Raw genomic sequence first — 27,447 nt, forward strand, 5'->3', positions numbered from 1 at the left:
GTGTTTTTGAAGCAAAATCTAGATTCCCAGAGGGGGTTCAAGGGTCAAATATAAAGGTGTAATTTGGTCGCTGGAGATGTGTTTTTCCCCTGTTAGATGAAAATATGCAAATGCTTCTGCAGACATGGACTCTGCTTCTTAACAACCACACAATTAGGCTGCTAAAAGTCTGGTTAGCAGTGCATTACTGTAAGATTACTTCTCATTGTTACTAATTGGGATATTATCCTGTTACTTTCAAATTCAAATCCAAATCAGATTTAGTCCCTTTTGAGGCCAAAGGTAATGTCAACACGTTTTAAAATGTATTAATAGGTTTTTTTTTGGAGGGGAAATATCAGAAATGCTCTTTTATTTCCAGCAGCTGGGGGGCGTGTCTGTGTTTGATTGACAGCAGGGAGCAGATAGACGACTGACAGGCAAGACAGACAAAGTAAACTTACAGCCTACAAGTCAGGTGACAGACAACGTGTTGTTAGTGGTACTGAAAGGTGAGGACCACACCAGCAGCTCAGGTACGCTTACATGCTGTTTAATGTGTAGCTCTCCCACCTGTGCCCTGACGTCAGCAGTCCACTTTTCCCCGGTGAATGTTTGTTTGTTTGGTCCCTTGCTCGACAAGCTTTCAGGACAAGACGTGTGTTCATGTTAGTCAGTTAGATGAGAAGGAGACTGCAGCAGGGAAGCGAATGTTTGCAGGCTCCTGTAGCTGCTGTCTGTTTATGTTTAAAATGAAGCAATTTGATTGGGTGGATGGAAAAAAGGTCTCCATCTGTGCAACACTAGGGGGCGACATCATGAAACTAGAAATTATGTAATAGAAATTTCTCCTTTTGGGCTTCTGATGTTTTTTCTCCAAGGAGAACACGAGAAAAGTGATTAACAGAGCAGATGTGTGTGCTGTTAGGGCTGCAACTAATGATTATTTCCTTTAATAAATTTGCTGATCATTAATCGTTTTGTCCATAAAATGTTCCAGATTTCAAGATGATGTCCTCAGATGCCTTTTTTTTGTCCAAAACCCCAAAACATTTTGTTCAGTTGTAGAAGACTACCAGTCCCGAGCCCTGGAGAAGCTGGAATTATAGCATTTATTCTTAAAAATAAATCAAAACGATGAATCAAATATCAAAATAGTATCTGATTAATTTGCTGTTGATCAACAAATCAATTGATTGACTAATCATTGCAGCTGTGTATCCTTCAACAACAAAAACAAACATGGAATTGAATTTGTTGGACTTCCTGAACATACTTGTAGATGTCCAATCCAGTTGTGTAAACATATGTAATTATATTTTTTAATTTAAACTGTCAGTCAACCCAGATGTGCAGTCTGATTTAAGATTCGGCATCTAACTCACTGGGATTGAATGATAGCATTTCAATTTGATAGTGATGTTTTCGGTCCCAGTTATTTATGAGGTACAAAAAAACATTTTATTGCTTTGAGATGGAACAATAATTGCAGAGGTCATGGCACATATTCAGTGATAGAAACAGTCTAAAAGGACTGCAAATAGAATCTTTGTGGCCTTTGAACATTAAAAGGGAGTCCTGGTGGTTTATGATAGTGACTGCATGACTGGGACAGGAAAAGACTTTCTCCCTCCCATTAACTAGGTAGTAACTCCCAGTCTGGTTCATACATACAGTAAGCTAGTTTCAGTTAAGTGCAGGGGAAGCTATAGAAAACAAACAGAATGAAATAATCACCCCTTTACACGGGGTCTTTGTAGAAACGCTGCTCTTGTTCTTGGGTTGATCACTAAGGCCTGACTGTGGAGGAACACAGATGCCCTGATGTATCTAAAATGTGGATCTGTCGACACAATCTTCCTTCATTGTGTTGGGCTGGCTGAGCACACTGAGCAGCGCGGTGACAGACAGAAGACCACTCTACTTCTCTTTCTCCAGGCTGCATTTCTTTGTCTTCTCCTCTGCCGTCTGACTCGCACTGGATGCTGCTGCTTTTGTGTCTGCAAAACATAGACAGAGACATAAAAGACTGAGAGACAATGGAGAGACAGAGAGCATCCTGGCAGGGAGAATTTAATGGACCCTTGCAGCTGAACAGTAAATATTTGGTAAAACTTTTTTCTAATCCTCACAAATCATCCTGAAACATTTTCAGCTGCATTTGCATCCAATCTCATCTTTCCATTAACTTTGTATCCAATCGTGCTGCCTCTAAAATGAACCCTGAACACACGGTAAGACGCCATAATTCATAGCGAAGGTTTATAGAAGCCTTCGTTATCAGTGATTGGATCCATCATGATGGCGTTTTATACATGCACACTTCAACTGGATTTACACAAAGTGTTAGCCAGTAATTTGTCGCAGCAAACAAAATTTTCTGAGAGAATAGGTTCACGTGCAGCAGATCAAAGGTAGAGGGACAGGAAGAAATATGGAAAGAAATTAAAAAGCAAACAAAACTCTATCGTAATGACGGAACACCCAACCCCACCAGCCCCCTGAACATATTTTTCCACTTTCCCATGTTGCTGCCTCCCAGGGTATTTCAGCTCTGTGAAGTGTGGATCAAAGCCACTTCACAGATGTTTGTTGACAAGCCATGATTACATGACACCAAGCCAAGCCTGTTGAACTGTTTAACATATCTAAATAAACCCTGCCTAGTGAACAGATGATGAAGGGTCCCCTGAGAGGAGAGGATGCCTGTGTATCGAGGCTCTTTTCACTCTCGTGTACCTGCTTGTGCGTTGCTTTGTTGCGATGAGGGATCTGCCACGCTGGCAACGCTGGAACAGTCCTCTTTGTCCTTGGAGAGGGGGCACTCGAGTCCACCTGCAGCTTCTAATAGACTCTCCCTGGAGAACTCTGCAGGAGCCAGAGAGACATTAATTTTCAGGAAAATCCTGTATAGTACACCTTTAAGCACAGTACTTGAGTGAATGAAAGCCACACTATCATATTACAGTGTGAATAAAATGCTCTAGTCCCATATTTTCTGCTGAATTTTGAGTATAGCGCTTGACAACATAGTCTCGTCAATCAATGCCGTCTGACAATTACAGTTGTATGTTATTTACTCATGCTCAGCGAATTCAAAAAGGCTGATCCATAAGTGAAGCCCCCATTGACAGGACGGGTGTTAATTGTCATTGATTTGGTTCTCCTGGCTTCCTCTTGCACCTCCTCCACAACATGCAAGCATTGCTCTTCATTTGTTTTAACTTTATTTTACCAGGACGTCCCGCTGAACACATTAAAATGCAACATATGCAACGTATATGATGCCTTTAAATTCATCCATGCATATAAATATGTCTAATTTTAGATCTTTTTGCAGATGTCCAAGGTGCATAGCAGTAAGATGCAGTTTTGCCCAGATCTGTGAAAAATCAGGTACGTTTAGGAAGCACCACGATCCATAAAAAACATGCTCATCCTACACCTCTAAATACATATTTTCCAGTGAATTTAAATTATTTTCATTAGATAACAACAGGCAGCCCTTTGAATTAGTGCTGGGCAATTACTGAATGTGTGTACAGTATGTTCTGGACTCTGTGACCATCACCTGCCATTAAAGTGAATTATCTGCCCTGAGCTGAAACGCTGACGTCTGTTTTGTGTCATCAGATGTGAAGTATTTGGCAGAGGAAGGAGGCAGTATCTGCAACGGTGGCACTTTAAGCCATGTAAGTGTTTTCATTTAAAGGAATAGTTCAGTTATTCCCTTACTTGCAGAGAGTTAGAAGAGAAGGTTGTTGTTACTATAATGTAAATGTGAAGCTGCAGCTAGCAGCCGGCTAGCTTAGCATAAACACTGCACACAGGGGTAAACAGTAGTAAACAGAGATAGCAAAGTATATACAAAATAAGCTAGCTGGCCAAGTTTTACAAAGTATTTTGCACAAAGACATGAGAGTGGTATTGATCTTCTCATCTATCGCTCAATAACAAAGTGAATTTTCCTTTCCTTTCCAATTCTCCTTCCCCCCAATCCCTTTGTTTCGCTTCTTTAAATTCTCCTCTTCATAAACCTATCATGCATTTACATGCATCCCTTCCAGCCATTTTCATGGTTCCTGCCTCATTTTGTGCATTATTTTTCTCTCAATTCTACACCCTTCCCACATGTTAATAAGCTGAGGCTTCTTCTCCAGCGTCTTCTCCCACTCTTGCCATGCAGCAGTACCATCCGTGTTTCAGAGGCCACAGCAATGACCTCCTTATCAGTCACATGTCCATCCTTCACTCTAGAGTCCTCATACTCTATCTTGTCCATTTATTTTATTCTTTCTTGACACCTTGTCATGTCCAAGACATGTTTTAGCCCTTTTGGTCCTCTTCATACGTGTACAATAGGCAGGTGCAATGCTGCAAGCAGGCAAATCAAATCCTCCTTTTAAATCTCCAAACATACCCTCCATTTGGCAGCGCAGTTTCTCAAAGGCCTCTGCAGTGGCCTCCTCGTCGTGTGGGAGCTCCTCCCCGGTGGGAACAGAGTCAGGGCTGGGGCGGTCCGACAGGCAGCTCTCTGAGGAGCACTCGTCCCCAGCTCCCTGCTGCTGCCTGTACAGGTGATGCTCTACCAGGAACTGCAGCTCTGGGAGAAGCAGGGAAGAGAAAATGAAAAGGGTTAGAGAAAATTTGGCCAAGAGGAAGGAGTTAACATGGGAAAGAGAGAGAAGATGAGAGAGGACAGGAATGGAAAGTAAAAAGCAGAAAATCATGGGGGAAATGTAGGGAGAAGGAGGACAAGCAAAAAGAGGAAAGTGGTGTGAGATGAAGGGAACCAATGGGAGAAAAGTACACAGGAAAGACAGATGGAGGGAAGGAGATTCAACAAGAAGTCCAGCACATCAAAAGAATATTGTAGGTTAAAATTCCTAATAAACTGGCAGGATTTAATTAAAACCCAGCAGTGTTTGGACTGGAGTGAGGGGGCGGGCAAAGGTACATCAGAGGTGGGAGACGATTAAGTTAATCACAGTCTTCAACCTCCTTCATCCATGGTTTTATTCCTCTTAATCATCTTGTAGTGGGACATTAAAGCACGGTGATTATGGCCTAGGTTTCCTCTTAGAAGTGACTCAACACACTCAGAGCTGTTTAGCTGTGAAACTGATTGAAGAATAAACGTCCTAGAGCACCCAGTTTCACTTATCTTCTCATTATTGTACTCTTGCTTCTGTTCTTGCATATTCTCTGTTTTCTCTGCTTAAAAACATTTACATTCTGCATTTGTATTTCATTGTAAATTGCTTAAAAAAAATGGGTTGCACTGCAGAGACAAAAACAGCCTGCAGAAATACCAGGTGCTGGAAGACTTCTCAGGCTCTGCGCGTGTGCATTTTTTTTACGTTTGTTCTTCAGGCTTTCTTTAAGTGGTGCAGGATCCTGAGCGCCTTAATCTCACATAGACCCACTTTTTTAACTGAAAAATGGAAATTGGGAGAAGTTCTGGTCAGAAAACATGGCATAATGAGTCCTTGCTGAGGCGAGTGCAGCACTGATTGGCTCTAAGGTTGAAATAGGACACTCAAGATAGAACAAACTTCCATCGTTAACTTCACTACTTCACCAACTAAGTTGAAGTTTCCTGACATCTGACATCCTGGACTCTACTGGACAGACCCCAAGCTTTGTCCCATTAAAGGACAGTCTGACATTTTTTAAAGTTTGCCTTAAAGGTCCAGTGCGTAAGATTTAGTGGCATCGAGCAGTGGGGACGCAGATTGCAACCACCTGCATGTCCCTTGACTCTTTTACATTCTGCAGCAACATTGTTGAGGAGCTTTTTTCTTGGAAAAAGCATCTCTGGGTTGGGAACTGTTGCTGTAGGCTTCTGCGCAATTGATCGCAAATTTTAGCAACTGTAACCTTCTTGTCGTCCCTAGAGCTGTGAACACTGGTGCCCTACTTTACCTTCAGCTGTATAAAACATCTTTTTCTAACCAATTTTCAAGGGGGTTCTTGTATGGAAGATGGTGCACGCGATAGGATGGGGTCTTAGGTGTGTAGGTGATGTTAAGATGTTTTCTATACAAAATAGTAATATGACTCACTGATAGCAAGGGGAGCTTTTAATGTGAACATATGATCATTTCAGTGCATCTGATTCCACATAAAGAATGTTACACATGTGTCAGAGTGTAGCAGAAAAAGCTGCATTTTAGAAAGCAGAAAAACTGAGAAATAATGAGACTTTTGCTGTTGTTTCAGGACTACCAGCAGTGCGATCTAACACACAAAATGCCAACATCGCACTCAGTTTGATGACAAGGCTGATAACTGACTCTACCTTTCATTGTAGGCGTTCCCTTTTGCCCTTTTCGCCGTTGTCGAGGGGAGTTCAACAAGGCTGCCTGTAAAACGTCAACATCACATATCAGCTGGGCACAGAGCACTAAAATATGAGAGACTGTTTTCATAGAGACAGAGCTAATTTAAAAGAGAAAAACAGAATTCACATAATACTATTCCTCTAATCTCGTTTCAATAAAATTGACTTTCATGCAGCATGAATTAGATTACCTTGTACAACTGGTTTGGGAGACGATCTTCATCAATTTCTGTGAGAAAGCAAATCACCAGTTACGATCTGTACACAGCAAAGCAATGAAAATAAGGAATTTACAAAAATACAGAATGAACGGACGAACATGTGAGGCACTGAATTCACTGGTCCAACACAGTGTGCAGATTTCGTATTTTTCACAATAGCACAGCTGATGTGTTCAGTACGTCAGTGAACTGTAGCTGGAGTGCTGCTGTGTCTCCACAGAGCAGAGCAGAGTGGATATAAGGTGACCTCCAGCCAGATGGTTATCTGACACATTACAGGGCCATGCAGTAAGTGTTTGCTCAACTTCTATGGTGCATGGTGGGTGGAATTATTTTATTCTTTATTCTCCAGATGATTTTTTTTTTGCTAACAAATGAGATGCTAATCCACTCTCCTCATCATCCTAATAGACCCCCACATGCTGCCAACTGCTGATGACAGATAAACAGTAAAACACTACCTCATCCAAAACCCTTGAAGGGAAGCGAGTGTGCAGCATACTGAAGTGTGGTCTGGAGCTGAGTTGATTTACAGTTGTCAGGTTATTAAGTAGACCAAGCTAAAACTAATTCATTTTAATACAGCAGACCTGCAATGAATCTTCCCTTCATGACGGTCATTTTTTTAGAGAGGTGTAAGGTAGGATTTACTGCAGGACTGTTTTATTAGACTGCTTTAGTTTTAACTGGGTGTACCCAATAAACTGGCTGAGTGCATGTTACTACAGTAAAGGCAGCTACAGTGTGTGTATACATAGCTGTGAAGATCATATTGGCTTTGGAGAACATGATACTACACTAACATGAAGCTCATGTGACCCCCAAAGCTTGTTCATGTGTGGTCAATATGTGAAACACGACTCGCTATAGGAAAGGACTGAAATAGAAAAAAAATCAGTTGACTGGAGCCCAGTGAAACCATTAACTGTGATCAATAGTGAGGTTTGAACCCCCATTTTCAGCCCTGGAACTTTTTCTAGGACACCACCTTGTTGCTTGGCAACCTATGCATCCCTGGGCACCAGGAAGGCACTGTGCATTTGTGAGTGTGTGTGTGTGTGTGTGTGTGTGTGTGTGTGTGTGTGTGTGTGTGTGTGCATATGTTATTCCCACTTAGAAATATGCACCGGGCTGCTCAGAATGCCAGTGATGTGCTTGTTTCTTTATTCATCTCTCTCTCGCTCTTTGCACCCAACAACAGCTCAGCGGCGTATAAAAATGTGACACAAAAAACATTAAATCTCATTTCAAGACGGATTCATCTTTACGCTGTGCATGTTTACAGTGATGCCGGAAAGTCTGTCTTATTTTGAGCATCTCGAGGGAGTATGAGGAGGTTCATTCAACCAATATGGATTTAGTCTCAAATCAATCCCAGGAAATGGGCCTGTCATGGACCGTCCTTCAAGTTACAGGGTAAAGCCTTAGACGAATAAGCTGGTGTTTGACAGACAGTTGTCAAACTAGTTTGCGATTAGAGTGTTTGCAGTAATGAAAAAAGTTGTCGACATGTCTGCAGACAGAGACAGTACACATCGTCTTAAAGGAATATGCATGTTTAAAACGTATGTGCGAGGACAGAAAATAAATGTGCTTCAGCGAAAGGGGTGAATCTGTAGAACTACCTTGAGGACATAAATGTGTCCTATAACTCGGAAAATCAAAAGATTGTTTACAAGGAAAAAGAGATATAAGACAATAGTTTGATTTCCTGTCACACTTCTCATGCTTGTATGTGCACCTGCATTAATATGTGTACACACACTGTTAACTAATGGCTCTCAGACCTTTTCTGTTCATTCAATTTAGCCTCCCTCTGTGTTTTTCTCCTGGTCATCCAGTCTTTCTATGCCTCCCCAGGGGGGCCTGCCCCCCAGTTTTACAACGCTCGCTGTATAAGAATGGATGCATGTCAATATCAGTATGCATATGCATTACCTATTGGTTTCGTCTTCCCCTTTTTGTAACCTGTTTTTGACATTTAGTCACTATTTAGCTGCGGTGTAAGCTGTGTAAACTTAAAAGGATCATCCATCCATCCATTTTCTATACCGCCTATCCCTTTTGGGGTTGAGGGGGGCTGGAGCCTATCCTAGCTGACAACGGGCAAGAGGCGGGGTACACCCTGGACCGGTCGCCAGTCGATCGCAGGGCAACATACAGAGACAAACAACCATTCATGCTCACACTCACACCCGGGGGCAATTTTAGAGTCACCAATTAACCTAATGAACATGTCTTTGGTCTGTGGGAGGAAGCCAGAGCACCCGAAGAGAACCCACGCATGCATGGGAAGAACATGCAAACTTCACACAGAAAGGCCCCACCTGGGGATCGAACCAGCGACCTTCTTGCTGTGAGAAGGTGCCACCCCATAAAGGATCATTTTAGGTATAAATAACAAAAACTGTTCCCCTCCAGTGATGGTTGGTAGTTTTATCTGCAGAATTATTGCATCTTAAGTAGCTCTAATGATTTACCCCCTGCGTTAATGGCAGTTGATAGTGTAATTAAAGAAGATGAAGGTGTCTTGACCATGAAAACAGTAAAACTTTCAGAGGTGATAAGTAGATGTGTTTGTGCATCACATATTGACTGAAATATGAGCTTCTCCTTTTTCGTTTTATGTGTAAAATTAGTGCACGTACTGAAGCTGAAATCCTAGAACAGCGAGCAGCTGGGCTTGAATTAGACAAATCTAACGTTGCTACTGATGTTAGTAGTAGCAGCAGTAGTAGACATGGTTGAACTATCATTCAGGTCAAGAAGCACAAAATATGGCTTTCACACAGCTGATATTCAGATTTTTTTCTTGGTGTATCGAGCCCATCTGTGCTGCAGAATGAGAGAAAATGCCGATAAAAAAAGCCTTTCTGGCACTGATGAGTCTATCACTGCAGCTCCCTGCTGACTGGCCGTCTGACACAAAGCCAGACGAGAACAGTCTTCTGACTCCACTTTATTCAGCCAAGCCACTGTAATTTAGCTGCCTACTGTAGCTGGGGCTGATTTATGGTTTGCGTACTGCATTTGACGAAGAAAAATGAAAAAATCAAGAAAAGTGTAGCACACTTGACCGGTAAAGTAACAGAAGTGTATGTCATGCATTTAAAAGGGTTTTTTTGTGTTTGTTCTTCTTGTAGTTGTTTACTGTTGCTAGGCAAAGGGAAAAGAAAGTGGGGGAGGAGAGGAGATGGCTGTCTCCCTTTCTGCACAAATGAAAACGTGAGGCTCCTTTATTTTCATTTCAAAGAAAACATCCTCTTCCTCCTCATGTCCCACTTATCTAAATTTATACAAACCAGCCACGAACTGCATTCAAGCAGATATCTCCTCAACAAGAGCAGGGAAATAAAAGTGTTAATGATGTTATATCTGTTACTTTAACCAGAGAAGGCTCATCCTGAAGAAAGCACGTATGAGAGCTGGTGATATGCAGATGCTGGTGGCTGAAGAAGGCATACTGACAGAAGAAAAGCTGCTTTTACTGGAAAATAAAAAAACTGGTGTGATTGCTGACAGATTAAGATTATCTCATGGACACGAGACATTTTCAGTGGTGCGGTGCTGAATGATGATGTTTACATTACGGTTGTTTGCTAGTTTAACGACTCGCAAAGGTCCAGTGAAACGCCACTAAAGACGTGGATCGTCTCAAAACAAGACAGGGTACGTTATTTACGTTCAGATGTCTTGTGTGAAACTGCTAAGGCTGATTTAACAAGTGTTAGTCGTGTTGCTTGTAGCTATTACCTTAAATCTATCCCTATAGATTTAGTGCAATAGCTGATGCTCCTCCGGACTGCAGACAGTTAACAAGCCATTTTTTCCAGCTTTTTTCGGTCAGTTTCTTGCATTTTTCACCCTTATGAACAACAACTTTTGGTACTGGAGGCATTTTGAGTGCGTGTTATTGTGCTCCCTATGCAGAAAATCACTTCTGGCCCTCCATCTGCACTTTCCGCCACAACAAAAGAGCGATGTGACATCATGTGCTAACCTGCGAGAAAACACAACAGTTCTTTGAGTCAAAATGTCTCTTGTAAAGTAAGGAAACAGAAATAAAAAACTGCTATAATACTAAGCAATATGGCACGTTGTGATGTCAATTATGAGTCCTCTAGCAGGAACAAATTGGGCTCTTGATGGCCGATCTAACTTAAGATGTTGACCATGTGGTAATAAGAGTCCCGGTTTGAGTCTAATGCAGATCCTCATCTCCTAATACAGCTCTGGCTGCTATCTCATAAAGGGAAAAATACCCCAAAATGCAAAAAAGAGGAAGAAGGAACAACCATCAGATGACACAAGGCTGCACAATATCTGGATTAAGAAACTTAACACTCATACGTTGTTTTGTTTTGTTTTTTTATGTTCATTTATTTTGTACTAGATATGGAAATGTGAATAAATCCCAGTACTTTCATCACTCTAACTTCTGAATTAATTTTAAATTGAAAAGTGGTGTACATATTGGAAAAAGTCGTTGCTGACATCCGAGCCAGAAATGTGTGTGCTTGTGCTATGATTAATATTCACTGAGGTTTTGACACAAAGATTAATCCATCTGTCTTATATTTTCACATATTTTCTTCACTCGCTTCGGGTTTCATACATTTGCCAAAGTCTTTCAGGTGGCAGCGATCACTCGTCCACAGATCCACAGACCAGCTGCTTGTAGAGAGGAAGAATCTCGCTTAAAGGCCACTACATAACATGCAATGTCCATGCCCACGGTTTTCTGTGGGCATGCAGTTCTTTCCTCCCCTTCAGAGGACTTATGATACACCGCTACTGAAAATTTCATAACAGCCAAATGCAAGCAGTTCATCAGGACACACAAAAGTACCAAAAAAGAAGTAAATAAAGATTCCTCCATGTTTTATGTACAAAAATAAATCTTAATTTCTCTTTTAATTAAGCTCTATTTTATCTCTCTCAAGCTGTCTCTTCGTCTCTCTCCAGGAATCGACAAAGACAAAAATCCTCCCTCTTTAGAGAAGATTCAAATCAGACACACACTATTGTCACAATTTCTGCTTCCTCATTACTTAACCCACAGCCTGTGTGTCGCTCGTCTGCACATCTGTGGCTGTTCCTGATGTGCTACTGGGGTTCACAGTGCACAGGGCAGAGCAATCTGCAGAGCATTAAATAATGCAGGGCTCTGTCTGATGTGGGCGCACCATCACTGCACCAGCGCAGCTCCTCTCCCTCATCATCATATCTGTTCCTCCCCATCCCCCCCTCCTCTCTAGCACATCCTCATTCTCACACACACACACACACACACACACACACACACACACACACACACACACGCACGCACGCACGCACGCACGCACGCACGCACACACACACACACACACACACACATTGACACACACAGACTGTAACTGTCTTGGTCTCTGATTGTGTCTCTGTGTTTGATTTGACGTCTGTCTTTTCCTCTGCTGTCAAACCCCTTTTTTTCCTGTCTTGAGTCTTTCAATGACATGGCTGTCTTTCACATAATTTCTAATTTTGAGGACACACACGCAGTGAGATGTAGCCCAGTGTGAGATGAAATTCAAATCCTTCAAAAATAAAAAAAGCCTTACAGCTCTTCTATGATACACGTTTTATTTCCCACCCATTGACACCACCCTGACGAAGGGAGGATTGCCCCAAATAGACCTACGATAGAGCAACAGATGTGATAAGGATTCATTTGAGAGGGGCAACTAGTTTCAGCATCTGGTCTGGCTACAGCCATGTTTAACTGTAGCTACAGATACAGTTTACAGCCATGCTAGAGGCTTTGAGAGGCCATACTTAGGCACACAGGTGCTTTGAGCTAAATGCTAATGTAACAGTGACAATGCTAACATGCTGATTATAAGCAGATAAAATATTCTACCTTAGTTTAGCATGTTAGCATGCTAAAATTTGGTAAGCATGACTGAGGGCATTAGGTTTGCAGGTGTTGGACAAATTAAAATTTTGATAAAAGTCAGGGGATCACCAAAGTTATTCCATTTCATCCTGAGGGGGACATGATACATGAACCAAATTTCAATCGATCAAAAAGTTAGTACATTTCACTCAAAACCACAAATGTCAACCTCATGGTGGCACTGAAGGTAAAGTCAGGGGATCACCAAAGTCATCAGGGTTCATCACCTGGGAACCATGAATGTCTGAACCAAAATGTACACAAATCCATCCAGCAGATGTTGACATATGTTAGTTGAAAAACCTTAAACCTGATGGTGGCGCTAGAAAAGCCAGAGGATAACCAAAGTCATCACGACTTATCCTCTGCGGACCATGAATGTCTGAAGTGGATCTCACTTTAATCCATCGAATAGTTGATGAGATATTTCAGTCGGGACCAGCAGATTGATATTGGCATCTAAAAAGGCCTCCTTAGCCTTTGAACATAATCAAGCCAATTACATTTCCCATCACAATGTAATTGGGAAATTAGCATCACATAAACATCAAGGAGAAAATGTTGGAATCCTTTTCAATATCAATTAACCAAGTAATAAAAGGCCAAAAACAAGTGACGCTCCTAAAAAAAACACCAGTAAAATAGAAATTACATTCGAAATGAAACTTAGCTGAAAGCAAAGTATTATTTGAGAAGAGTTCTGCAGTTAATTAACTGTCTGCCTTTTTATGTCAGGAACTTCATTTGTGAAGGCGGAACACAAAATCCAAAAGTTAAAACTCATGTAAATTGAATGACTGCAGAAGAACAGCGCAACACTAAAACATAGCATCTAATGAATAACACACATCCGGTTTTCATTTAATCTTTTATGCTTTCTCTCTGTTTCTTCCTCATTTTTTTTCACATTCCCGTTCCTTCACTTCTCAAATGATTTCTCCTCCTGATGGCCTCTTTAGTTCCTTCTTTCTCTTTTCTCTCGTCTTGTCTCTGATCTACTGAGCGAGGGGATTGTTGAGGGTTCTCGCTGCACTTTCATTCAGAGATCAAGGTTGACTCTGAGACGCTCGTGCTCAGCATCCAATTACTGAATCAAACACAGATTCATGCACATGAAATCACACACACACACACACACACACACACACACACACACACACACACACACACACACACACAAACATTTAGCAAACAGATCACAGGCACCAAGTTTTAATCAGATCCAATGAGAAGCTTTTTTTTTCCAAGGTAAAAACACTAAATACGTCAACTCTCAGTGATCAAATGTTGTGATTAGAGTCTCTGCTGGTGTCCTCAATGACACATCAACTCTTATTTACTCATTTAAAACAGAGAATACCATCTTCTGTTCTCTCACCTGGAGAAAATTACTCTTGTCACCCAACAATCCCACCTGGTCGTCTTTTAATTCTGTACTGGGTCACATTACACACTCCCACACCAAAGCACAGCAGAGGCAGGGAGGGAAGCAGGGAGCCAATGGATGAGTCATCGAGCGAGATAACTCTCTCGAGGAGCGCCGTTGTGTTTGATCATGGAGATCCCACGAGAGGACACACACACGGCTGTTTTTGTAGCTCTACAGCAGCAGGAAGATTAATTTGCTGCATAATGGAGCTGAGATGCTGCATCACAGCCATCAAAATAAGAAATAGAAATGTCAACCATAGTATGGCGATGGCTGCTTGTTGGTGTGTGGGGCTGCAGACCTGCATTAATCACACTGGAGGGACTCATCTCCCACGTGGCGACAAAAAGATTAAGTTAAACATTTATTTTAGAGTCAAAATTGGTTTTTGGTTTATGTTTGGATGGGCTGAAAATAAGCCCAGAAATGTTGCTGATTATCTCTCACTGCTGAAAACTGTTAAAGACGGAGCAGGAATTTGGTCTGTTTACAACTGACCGTTTGTGTGATCATTTCTTTCTCTTTGGTTAACGCTGTGCTCAGGCTGACTTTGGCCCCGTGTGAAAAAATACAGATGGTTCATTTGAATGCAGCGTTGAAGCTACATGTGCAAACACAGAGGTTGTTTTAAACCAGTTTGATCATTTGCCCACTTTTCAGCAATGTCCCTGTGTCCTCAGATTCCACCGATTAACTCTGAATGAATGCAGTGATGGCCAATAAGACACAAACTTTAATAAAACTGAATTATCAGTACAACGTCCTCAAAAGGGACAAAACTAGCCTGTATGTGTGTGCGCGCTGCATTTAAGTGCCTTACCAGGTGATGATTGATCACTGGATGCCACTAAAGTGGCAGGTGTGGGTCTACGTCTTCTGATCTGAAAAAGTAGAACAGTTTCATTAAAAGTGAGGAAAAAAACAAAAATATTACAGATGTTTCCTGGCATGACAAAATCATTTTAAAACCTTTGCTGAAACAGCTTGATGAAGTAAAAGCTCGAAATATCAACTGATCGATCTCACGCATGTTGAAGCTGTGATTTCGCGCAGGTCTCTAATGGGTTACATTGCCTCAACCAATCAAAATGCAGAGCACTGCTCTGAAATTTGTATTTTTGCATATTAAGCCAATCAGGGAGAGTCTAGCCCTGCAGCCTCGGTATCAGTCGTATGTCCAGCTCAGCCCATGACACAGCATGTGTGATGCTCACTTTGGAGTTTGGTTGCTGCACACTACAGTCTGAGCTGGTTGGGAGCAGTGCTGGATCTCACAGTGCTGTGCAGTGAGATCAGCAGGGCAGCCTGCCACCACCTACTTCTTGGCTCATGACTAGTGGTGTGTGGCAGCTATAGAACAGTCTGGGATAATACACCAAAGAACATGCACATTTCACTGAGGCCAAACCAACAATAAAGCTGTTAGAAAGCTCTGCCTGTGGGTAAAAAACTAGAGCTTTAATGCACAGTTTAATGCATGCTGCCAAGTCCTAGAAAGTTTTTAATTGGACTGTCAACCTAACTCTCATGGAAATAAGGAGATCGGAGGTAAAAATTATAGGGAAAAAATATGGTAACCCTCTTAACTGTGAGCAACAATCCTAATGTTATTTTGCAAGCACACATAAGGAAAAAAAAAAAAGCCTCCTAATGTTATTTTGCAAGCACACATAAGAAAAAAAAAGCAAAAAAAAAAAAGCCTAAGATCCCCCAAAACACCCAGACAGCACTGTCATGACCACGCTTATAAGAATTATCCAAAAATATTAGTTTGCATCCATTTCTAGAAACATGTAACTGCTATTTTTGTAAAATTATTCAAAACATACATTTCAGGTGCCACACTTCAGTCTAATCCATGCACCCACAATTTCTCTCCCTGCTTCTGCAAATATCAACTGAAATCATGAACATTGTCTCCAAAACTTTGTGATCAAAGATGTTTGAGGAAAGTGCAGTGAGTAATTTTCAGTCGCCTCCAGAATCAGGTCATTACTTTCCTGTTTTATTGCTCCATAAACCTAAAAGGCTGAGATTTTAATAGACGATCAATTATTCACAGACACACAGAGAAATGCACTCCTTACACATAGCTGACAGAGTTGCTGACTAATGCTGGAAGTCGTGTGAGCTCCAGTCGTCCATGCATCTTTTCTAAATGCTGCTTGTGCAAACCTGTGTAGTCAACTCCAGTCAGCCGTGTAGTTTGACCTCAGCCTAAACAGTGCAGCATCACGTGGTATTTCACATCACCTAGTCACTAAACTTTTCTGTCAAGCTGCGAAATTAAAGATCAAACTATGAGCAAAAATCAAGCGCCGTTTTGAGCCGTGCTGTGAGCCTACAATGGGAAGCACAAAGATAGAGCACCTTTTTTCACTCAAAGTTACATTTGGGGGAAAGTGAGGAACTGAATCGTTGCCCTTGGATTGCATTTCCAAGGTGCAGGTTTGGCTTTGAGGCTTTGCTGTGCTGAACAAAATGCGTGAGAAAATTATTAAATAACACAAAACAGTTCAGATTGTGTTCATCTTTGGCTTTGTCAGCTGCCTCTCTTCTCCTCAGGAAACCATACTGCGATATCTCCCTGAGCACATACACAGACAGATTTACAGCTGCATGGTGTTAGAGCTTAACTGATTAGCTTTACATTATAAGGACATGAAATGCAGATGTAACTGCAGAGCTGATGTGCAGTCATGAAAAATGAGCAGGCAGACGTATCGCAGTATCACAGTCTAATTGGGTATTCAGATTTGAAGAGGCTTCATCTTTGTTACCTTTCAAATCACATGGAGTCCAGGAAGGCAGTGTGATTAAGAGGAGGCATTGACTGACTTTTCTTTTATTAACCACACAAGCAGAAATGTTCAGCCGCTTTTTACACTTTTCCAAGAAAACTGCTGATCTCATATCCTGAGGCGCACGTCAAATATTCATTGTCACCTCCATGAGCAACTGCTGCCTTCTCTTCAAGCTTCTGATTTAGCTTTTTTTCCTCTCTGCATCTGACGCCAACATTGATATATTCTTGCTGTAAAGTCTATGTTTTGGCTGACATAAACACAGACACAGGTAGATTCTTCTTTGCCTGAAATTGTGTTGTGTCATTGGATAGCAGCCAAATGGATCACCACCCAAATAAATCCAGGCGTGAACAAGATATCGTGTTTAAAGATTTGAACCTGCATGTTTCCCACATACACTGCAGCATGTTGTGTTGAGTAAATGCAAATGCATCCCCATATGGTTCCTCCAAGTAGTACAGCTGATTTTGCCAAGCACCATAGACTGTATGTTGAAGAGGTCGAAGCCAAGCTGTGATGCCACCCACTGGTTTGTGGACTGCCATTTTGAAGACTCAAGTTTGGCATTACGGGGTTTTCCATCTTGGTTTTTTGGAGCCAAAAGTGACCACATTTGGATGAGAGGCTGGAGCTGGTGAGGAGCGAGCTGTGGTTATGACAGAGAACCCGAGGAAACAACGTTGTCGCAATTTGTCAATCACAAAGTAGCCACACCCTGAAGAAGCATACCCGGCTTTATCGTCTATTTTACTGTGAATGGGACCAGAATTTACTAAATGAACCTCATGCTGTATTGTAGAAGACTTGAAAATTGCGACTGAGACCATATACCCGTTAGGAAAATGTTTACTAAGGTCATAAATCAAGAGAGAAGTAGCGTCATTTTCTCACAGACTTACAATAGGACTTCTTTTTGCAACCCTAGGAGTCGCCCCCTGGTGGCCATTAGAAAGAATGCAGGTTTAAGGCACTTCTGCTTTGGCTCCACGTTTCAGACCTGACAGCTACATCCACTTCATTACACTTTTAACACCTAAAGCAAGCAACCAAGACGAGGCACTAAACAGCCACCACTGTCCTCTTCTTTGTATGCAAGTCACACTTTTCCCACAGATAAATGAAAATTTTACAGAAAAAGCTAAATCCAATCTCAAGTATCACTCGAGTTACCTTTGAGTTTCATTGTGACTCCAGGTGTGAATCGCTGCCAGTCAGTTTAGACTCAGAATAGATATGAATGCAGCACATTAATCTGAATCATGCATTTTATGGTTTGAGCAAATCACTGTTACATCAATAACACTGAGAGCTTAAAGCGTTCCTCAGAAATAATCGATTTGCATAAATGTCTTGCTGAAATCAGTGACGGGTTTATTCAAAACTTTCTTCAGCTAAACCACAACAATCTGAAATCTTTTGATCAAAGAAAAAAGCCAAGGCAACACGAAATCCATAAACTCTATAAGTCTGTGATGCTATTGACTTTATGAGCAAACTGTACTGTTCTCTGATCTTTATTTGATTTGTTCTGTAGATTTCTCTGACGCACTATGTGGCTCTGGTTTTGAGAATCCAAATAAATTTAAGTTTTATTTAGTACTCTTGTGCATAGCATAAATCTTTTGGCCTTGTCTGTGTGTTCCTAAAATCCAACCCCCAGCCCAAATTAAAGCACAACGAGCCATGGCTGTGTAGAACTGATTATGCCCACAGTCATTGTTATTCTCCTCAGCCGGCAGCCGAGTAAACTCCCTGATCCTTCGCTCACACAAATACCACCGCTTACTGGACAGGCTCACCCCTCAAACCACCATGCCTGCCTTTCAACCCACAGACCCTTTAAAATGCAGTCTGTCACTCCTCACAACAATGAACAAAAACAGCCTCAGAAGTGATGGGTGGGCAGGAAAAGCCGTGCATGCCTGATATGGGGGCAGTGCACAAAATACCCTTGGCTGGAAAATATAGGTCAAGCCAAGAGACAGTGAAGTCTAAGTCTTTTGTTTTTACCCCTTTTGTTGACATTGGCTTTACTTTGTAATTGTCTGTGGTCCCATGGACCAAAAAACAAACAATATTTCCAAAATCCAACAATTATTTTTTCCCTCCAATGTTTTTCAGATTCTTCTGACCTCATTAAAAGCCAATATGTAGAAGAGGACTGAAGTGGTAACTCTGCCCTTTGCCACAAAGTCAGATGAAGAAGAAATGACCCTAAAACATTGCTGCTACACCAAATAATCATGTCATGTCTGTGGTAGCCTCTGTTCCATTAGTCTCTAGAAACTCAATATAATTGTATATTCAATATCTGTCTTTAATTTTAACCGTGAAGGTTAGGAGCTAATGGGAAACGATAAATGACTGAATGAATTAATTAATGAATTGCTAATGACTCCCATTCGCTTCACTTTCACCAGGGAGTACAAGTGACAATGTCGTAGTTGGACCTTCGTCAGAGTCGGACCTTCGTCATTAACGTTGTGAGATGGTTGCAGTTTATTTGGTTTAGGCACCAAAACAAGTTGGTTCGGATTAGGAAAAGATCTTGTTTTGGTTTAGAAACATTACTGTGATGTAACTTAAATTGGGTTAACGCTGACTTTCAGTTTCACATGGGACACAAACTGCAGTCTCACGAGTGAAAGCTCTTAGTTTGTTTGATCCATCCATCCACCCTCACCTTCCTCCATGTGTGAACTTTTTTGCTCTTTATACTAAATCACCTGACTTCCTCCTTTGCACCCATCATAATTACTATTACTATTACAGTGGATGTAACTATGGCTCGGAATAATCTGCTCACAAGGTCAACCTATATGGTCATTTTTCTGGTGAGGACAGGCTCTTATTAGCATAGTTATAAATGTCAGTGGGATTCTGGAACAGAACCCAGAACTTCATGTTTTACTTTGACTCTGAGTATTTTTAGACCAAGAAATGTTTGTTATCCTAAGTGACTTTTCTTCTGTTTGGTGTAACTCCCTGTTAGACCTCTTATAAACAAACTCCATAATAAGAAATCCAAGTGGAATTACTTGGAAATGGGGAGGGACAGTGCTGCATAACAATCACAGATATAGAGCATTTGAATATCCATTGTATTTATCCATATTTTACAGCTGGTGTGAACACTAACAGAGCTAATTTGGCATCATCTGTAGTTATCAGTAACCATTTCAAAATCATGTTTTTTTCAACCTGATGTCACAATGACGTGTGTTTTTTGAGCTGCTGCAGAGGGCCCAGGATCTCCAGAACCTCAGATGAGTAAGTAAGTGTGGAGTAAGTGTTAATGTTTTCTTCAGTAGTGATATTTAGCATTTTGCTGAACAATTTCAGCGCATTGTATTCTCACATAAACACATTTAAATCTCAGTTGAGGTGACTTAAGAGAGCTGGAGGATCTGCTGCAATTGTTCAGAGTTTAGTGCTTGAAACAGATTTGACCTTGAGAACTCCTTTCCCATCGTGGAATAACCAAACTCATAACTAATTGAAACCCTGGTTTGCCTTTTGTAATCCATGTACTTCCAGAGTTGCCCTGTGACCTTCACAAGAACAATGTCTCTGCCCCGCTCAGCACCCTGAATCAGGAAAAGACCATTCACGCCCAGTAAATTGATGCAGAAATAAAGGTTAAAGGAAATTTTCCATCACCTTGTTACCAGGGAGGCAGCGCTGAACTGTCAGACATTCAGCAGGCCTTAAATGCACAGACAGGCTTCACGTGATCCCCCATCCTTCATCCTGTCATTTGAAATATTATCTTGGCATTGTTCAGGCTAAAATCAGTGCTCAGCCATCATAAATCCTCACAGACTCTCTCCAACTGTGGTCTCAATCGGCTCTGAATAGAGGAAATTAGTCTACAGTATTCACAGGACATTGCCCAGATCATCAACTTCTACTTTCTCTTATCTCCGTTTCTTCAGTCCTCTGCCTCCCTCTCACTTTCTATGAATCCTTTGTCTTCCCCACTATAACAATCCTCCTTATCATCTTCTCTCGCACTGAATATCATCAAACCACCGTACAGATCAGGGGTTAGATTCAGTGCACAAGCCATAATTTAATCACTATAATACAACTCTGATTCTACAAAAGTGGGACGCTGTAATGCAATAATTTGCTAATCCTTTTTGACATATACTCAATTAAAATCAGTACAAAGACAATATATTTAATGCTTTACTTCATCAGCTTCATTGATTTTTGTAAATATCTGCTTATTCTGAATTTGATGCAGCAACATGTTTCAAACAAATGGGACAGGAGCAACTAAAGACTGGGAAAGATGTGGAATGCTCCAAAAACACCTGTTTGGATCATTCCACAGGTAAACAGGTTCATTGGTAACAGGTGATAGTATCATGATTGGGCATGAAAGGGGCATCCTGGAAAGACTCACCCTACGTTTACACGTAGCAGGGTATTTTGGAAAACAACATTGTTTTCAAAAATGTTGTCGTCTACATGAACCTGGATAAATCCGCCATCGAGCGCATCATAACTATGCCAAACCTATGGGCGCGAGTGTAAACATAGGTTGCTCACTAGACATTAAGTATTTTCAGTCACATGTTGTGACGTTTCAGAACCTAAAACGCCGTTTAACCCTATTTACACGCCAACACATAACCAGCATTTTCAGAAATCTCCACTTTGGCCAGAGTTTTTAAAAATTATCGTTTTCCGTGAGAAAAAAACTCTGTTTGCGTGTAGATGAGGGGCCAAACCGCATGAAAACATGCGTTTTCCCTAAGTGTAAACGTACACTTAGTTGTTCACAAAGAAGGATGGAGCAAGGTTCACCACTTTGTGAACACATGATTGTTTAAAGGATATTACTACGTGGGCTCATTTGCACAACATTGCATTCAACTTATTCTGGAATTAGGGCTGTCGTTAAATCCAGGAGCAGATTTGTTTGTGCTGAGATGCACAAAGAACAATAGCCGTGCCTCTGCTTGCACCTTGACTGTTTGCTAAGCCCTGCCACCTCCTTATAGGATAAACATGTAATTTAAAATAATAATGAAGATTTTCCAGTTGAAATTCTTAGGTATTTTTTTAGTCAGTGGGTTCATGATCTCAGGCAGATGTAGCCTTGATAAAAGCAGGTTTTTCATTTCTTGCCGACATCAATAGATTTTTCTGAATCAGTGACTTTTGCTGCCAGATTTTAGTAGCTGAAGCTACCTAGCTAATAAAGCTAAAATATCTTGACCTTTTAATGTTTCCACCTGAATAAAAGACTGATGCTGATGCTAAAGCTCCATGTCCCTTGAAATCCTAGTATTAAAACAATGATGAACAATAAATGTAACTTTGTACTGTCTCGGTTGTACGTAGCCCTTTCTGGCTGCTTAGCTTATGTACTTGTTTGTATTTTTAGTTACCACTTAACATTATCAGAGAAAAGGCATCTAGGATGAGGACAAACCAATGTGTTTTGACTTTGTAACACGTTACATCAACCAGGCTTGCTTGAAAAGTTGTAAAGTTCTTCAGACGCAAATCTCTTATTGTTACCCTAAATTTCCGCACACTGAGAAAATACCACAGTCTTTATGCTGGATGTGAACAGGGCTATAATGTTGGCCAGTGATGCTCTTTGGCCTTGGAGGTAACACCCTGTGTTTGGTGTAGTTAGTTAGCTACGTAAACGTGCTAATGTTCGTAGCTTAAGTTAAAACCCCTTACTTTTCCGATTGCCTGATAAAAGTTCAGAGTGTTCCCTTTAAAAAAGACCAAAACCAGTGGTTTCAGTGGTTCAGGAACAAATATCCAATTACTTTGGGTACACCATGGATAGGTGTTTTAATTTGAACTGGATGGGTAAGAGGTCAGGTAAACACACCTTTTAATCCATTTCCACACACGAGGAAAAACAAAACCATCCAAACATTGCTTTTATTAGAGGACCATGCGCACTGCTTTTTCAGCATGTGAAGAAATCTAAAGCTTGACAGGCCTGCTGTGCCTAATAATGATTAATACAGTACGCAGTGACTGGACAGCTCTGGGGAGGGTGTTAGCAAACAGCCAAAAATCAGTAAAAGTTAAAATAAAAATGTTCTCTTTCTGATTGTACAAAGCAGTCATGAATATCGCCTTGTTAAAACCATATATTTTCAGTTTAACTGGTCTTGATTACCTTAATCTGCAAGAGATATGCATGGTGTGATAATAAATATAATCTACTGCACTTGAAAGCTCTTCTTGGAAAATGGCCCTCCTGAGGCCATACAGAGTAATTGTTATGTTCTCAGTAAAGAACAAAGATGGTCCAGCACGTCAGCATAGGGAATATTAGGGAGGACATTGTCAGCCATGAAATGTCTGTAATAAAAGAACATCACCCCAAAACGTCACGATTCATCAGTTCAACAAGGAGGATAATTCCTTTATCTATGAATACAGCTTTATCAAACAAGTGCTCCTCATCTAAATGATAGAAGTAATGAATGAGTTCAATATCAGCTGTCTGTCGGTGTGGGAGAAAATTTGATTTTTATTTTTTCTCTGTTGTCACTTAAAGTCGGAAACAAGCAGAGAGAAAAGTGAGTTTAATTCAGAGGCAAATCTGCTGTGTTAATCATGTTATATATTCTCTATTTACAATCTTAATGGGAGAAAATAACCTGGTGTTAACATGAGTAGTTCACAACAAGGTTGATACCAGGCCAGCAGCCAGTTAGCTTAGCTTAGCTTAGCTTAGCTTAGCACAAAGACTCTATTTAGCATGACTTCTCTGTTTAATGGAGCTCCCTACTATGTTCAAGACTTATGACCCCTATTGTGTATTGTTAAAGGATTTATTTGACATTTTGAGACATATGCTTTCTTGTTTTGTTTGTTTGTTGTTGTTGTTGTTGTTGTTGTTGTTGTTACCTTTGGACAAAGCTGGGCTAATTATTTCTCTGTTTCCGGTCTTTATATTAAGCTAAGCTAACCGTCTCCTGGCTCCAGCTTTATATTGAATTGACATGAACTGAACTGATATGAGAGTGGTGTCAATATTCTCATGTAATTCTCTGCAAGAAAGTAATTGAGCATATTTCCTAAAATGGCAAACTACAGCATGAAATAATCCAACTGTTCAACAGCATGTTAGAAACTAGCATTAAATAACTGCAGAAAAAAGAAGAAGAATCTGCAAGCCACTATCTTTTATATCATCCACTGACTCCATCAGCCTCTATCAGGTCACAGTCAGTTTGTGCCTGTGAGCACACAGTGAGCTCTAATGTAAGGTTATGATAAAGGTGGCACACACTGTATCTGTGTGTGGATAAGAGGATGAGTGTGTACTGTTGTTGTTTTGAGGGTCAGACCTCAGGGAGGCTGTTCTGACTGGCTTGCAGTTCTCCACGGAGGCTGATTCACCATGCTGGGAGGTGTCAGGTTGCAGAGATTACTGAACCATGGGTGAAGCCCCCTGGCATGACATTCATAAGTGTGCTTGCAAACACAGAGACAAGCACATACACCCATTTCATTTTCTTTTTTTCTTTCATTCTTTTTTTTTTTCTTTTCACATCTGACTATGGCTGTTGGGCAGTCTCTCTCTCTGTCACACACATAAAACCACACACTTAAGGCCCAGCAGGCCATGCAGGCTCAGTGACCACTCACAGCAGTCTTAGAGTCAATAGAAAAAGCAGCCCCAAAGGGTAAAGCCTTACTGGCAATCAGCCAAGCTTTAGCCACGCTTATTGAGACTCAGAGCTAAGAACTCTCTTGAGTCTTCGCAGAAGAGGCAAACTAAATTACTTGTATGCAGCTAAAAGCTGATCTGTCGGCTGGTGAGGAAGGGTAGGTGAACACCAGGCTGGAGGTGTTTAAGAGTCTGTATTGAATGACTGGACCCTGGGATCAGACGTGTAGCTACATAAATACAGGCAGTGGACATTAACTCCCTGACATTTAGACACAAGCAAGACAGACAGGGAGAGCAGAGCAACTTCAGTTACAACTGTATCTTTGAGATGTACAGTTGTAACTGATGCAAGGATGCACAGACAGATTCAGAGACACAGATAAACACTCATACAATTACACAAACACACACTACATTCATTTCTGCAAAAATTTCCTCAGGCACCCATTTGCAGACACACTGTTTCTAATATCACTTGGCCAATTACACACATAATAATGATTCTTGGCTCAAACTGCAACATGATGAGCTCCACAGTTGCACAAACTAATAAATTTTGGGCCTGGATAATCACACCATCCAGCCTTTATGCCCATCTGCTGGCAGTTTCATTAAAGGGAAACTTGGGTGTCCAATCAGTGTTGATGGTAAATGTGCTCAATTGAAGTAATAAATTCCTCACTGTGTGCTATATTGACAGACAAAGCTAAATTCTCTTGCTTGTGGAGCCGTGCCAGCAGGGCCTACATGTACCAGGGTGCTTTGCACATGAGCCTCTGACGTCCACCTTGCTGTGTATCACCACTCAGTTACCTAATATAGCATTAGGAGACAAGTATGCTCACTCTGTCGTCCATCTCAGCCCTGCTGGTCTTGGTTGTCCTTATCAGTTAATCTGGGGGATCCTGAGGAAGGTCTCCAGCACACCTCTTTCCAGCGTGATGTGTAAAACTTTTATGCATAGTTAAGCACTCGCAGGCTGTCTGAGTTGGCGTTGGTGAACCCATCCAATAAAAACTGTCCATGCTGAAATTCATTGCAGCAAAATGATTCAGTTTCTGTTGGCATCGGAGTCCAATTTGAGCAAAGGCACCAAGAGTCACTGCTTGCTCTCCGCAGTACTGGAAGGTCCCCAATGGTCGTATCCTCTTGCATGGCTAACACAGTTGCAGCCTCATCCTCTCTCCACTGCATTTCTTCAGCCTTGGCATCCAAGTCAGCCAAAACACTGTAGAAAGTTTGCTTGTCCATAACATCCTCTGCACTCATATGTACTGTATTTCGGGAAGGCATTTTTGCTTTTAGAAAAGTTTTCAATGCAGGCAAAGGGAACAAGGAAGTTTTGGTTTTGAGTGGCAGCACCACGTTTCCTGTGACTGTTTCACAATAAAAGACACCCTGTGCATTTCCATTTGAATGGTTTTAATGTGTTCATTTCATAAACCATGTCAATACACAAATGTGTAAGTGCACGAGTGCACACCAGCACAATGCAGATCACATTCAGTTCCTTGGATCTGAGCCTTACAAAGTGATAATACTTGATCATACAGTAGCTCTAACTCTGTCTGAATCTTACCTTGACTGCGCTGTGTCCCCAAACCACCCAATAAAATGTCCTCACAGGGACAAAGTCACATAAACACAAATGCACATCCCTCCTCCTAACATCCTGAGTCTCATAGTCACAGTGGGGGAAAGAGTGAATAGCAGAAAAAGGAAGAGAGAGAAAGAGAGAGAGACATAGACTCAGTTCAGTCAGACTCATAAATCTTTGCTGGTTTTTACTCAAGGCTCATTCATTATGAATGACCCATCCTGCTCATGTTATATTTATAAAAATGAGAAAATGGGACACATCTTTTCACTACATTCTCTAAAGACACGCGAATTGCACCCACTGGGTTTTTCCAGTCACTAATAGGAGTTCATCGCTCTTTGTGTCTTTATGTGATGTTGAGTTTAAGATCCTAAAATAAAAGACCAGACCTAGATCTGTAACAATCTAACAGTCTATTTGACATTGATGTGAAGAAAAGAGCAGTTTGATTTGTAACAAGTTGATCTTGTGATACCAGGCAACTTTTGTCGGCATCTCACTGCTGTACAGTGCGTGCAGCCTGTCAGTCAAAGCAAAAAAACACCAAACCCCTGGAGACACATCCATACACTGCAACACTCCTTTTTAACGCTGCTGCCTCTAACAACCTGCTACGCTGCGAGCGCAGGTGGAAAAATCAATCTTAAATTCATCATGATCACTTAAGCGCTGCATTCAAAGGACGCAGCTTGTTAATTAGCTGCAGGGGAGCAATAAGAGACTGAAAATGTGGTTTCTTTAAAGCAGCAATTTGTCATCACACTGTACCTCCAGCATTGTGGACACAGCACACTGTGCTTGAGTTGCCCAGCTATGTCTGCAACGGCTTGCTTTGATGGCTGGGAAAAATGTTTCTCAGGTTTTATGTATTTTATATTTATTAATGTTAAAATGTTTGCAAAGTGGCAAGCATAAAGTATGATTTCTTCTGAAATCTCTTGCCAAAAGTCCAGTCATGTCACTGATGCATAAAGAAAGCCTGAAAGTCCTGAATCACACGGACCACCTCCTCTCCCTCCTCCTCACCTGTTCGGCTGCCTCTGGGTCCAGGTGGGTGTCCAGCAGGGGAACGGTGAACTGTATCTTCCTGGGGCTCCCGGTTTCCATGGTGGCTCTGTCTGTCAAAGATGAGGACAGGATGAAGAAAAGGAGGAGGAGGAGGAGGAGGAGGAGGAGGAGGGGACAATCCAACGAAGGAGAATCCGGAGAAAAGGAGGATGAAGAGCTCAGTTAGGGTCGTTGAGAGAGAAAATAAGTGGGCTCCAGCTCAGGAAAAACTAAGATTGTATTATAGTTTCTGTCTGACTATTTTCTGTTCTTTACTTTTGTCTTTTAACACACTTTTCCTGATTAACTAGGTTTTTTTTCCACCTTATTTCCTGCTCTATGCCCTATTTTTTCTATCCTCAGCACCTGCTGGTATTTCCACTCCGGCTTCACTCTCCTTCCTCTCTGTCTCTCCCGGCT

At 41.3% G+C, this 27,447-nt stretch overlaps 1 protein-coding gene across 1 annotated transcript; it reads right to left on the reverse strand.

The window, feature by feature from the left end:
• On the reverse strand, window positions 1–27,447 carry LOC139328570 (protein phosphatase 1 regulatory subunit 1A-like). The gene is made up of 8 exons (XM_070958357.1): window positions 27,394–27,447; window positions 27,007–27,098; window positions 14,728–14,788; window positions 6,514–6,551; window positions 6,281–6,344; window positions 4,400–4,582; window positions 2,719–2,847; window positions 1–1,979 (listed from the first exon to the last, which is right to left on the reverse strand). Exons 2-8 carry the CDS (start codon window positions 27,085–27,087, stop codon window positions 1,900–1,902), a joined length of 636 nt encoding a protein of 211 aa, XP_070814458.1. The 5' UTR covers window positions 27,088–27,098; window positions 27,394–27,447; the 3' UTR covers window positions 1–1,899.

The sequence above is a fragment of the Chaetodon trifascialis genome, chromosome 3 (genome assembly GCF_039877785.1).
Source record: "Chaetodon trifascialis isolate fChaTrf1 chromosome 3, fChaTrf1.hap1, whole genome shotgun sequence".
Classification (NCBI taxonomy): domain Eukaryota; kingdom Metazoa; phylum Chordata; class Actinopteri; order Chaetodontiformes; family Chaetodontidae; genus Chaetodon; species Chaetodon trifascialis.

Excerpts from the sequence above, each read along its gene's own strand:
- LOC139328570 (XM_070958357.1), bottom strand. The coding sequence starts at position 27,087 with ATGGAAACCGGGAGCCCCAGGAAGATACAGTTCACCGTTCCCCTGCTG. Across the intron at positions 14,789-27,006 it reads ACCCAGAGGCAGCCGAACAG|ATCAGAAGACGTAGACCCAC; the intron begins GTGAGGAGGAGG and ends CTACTTTTTCAG. Across the intron at positions 6,552-14,727 it reads CAGTGATCAATCATCACCTG|AAATTGATGAAGATCGTCTC; the intron begins GTAAGGCACTTA and ends GCTTTCTCACAG.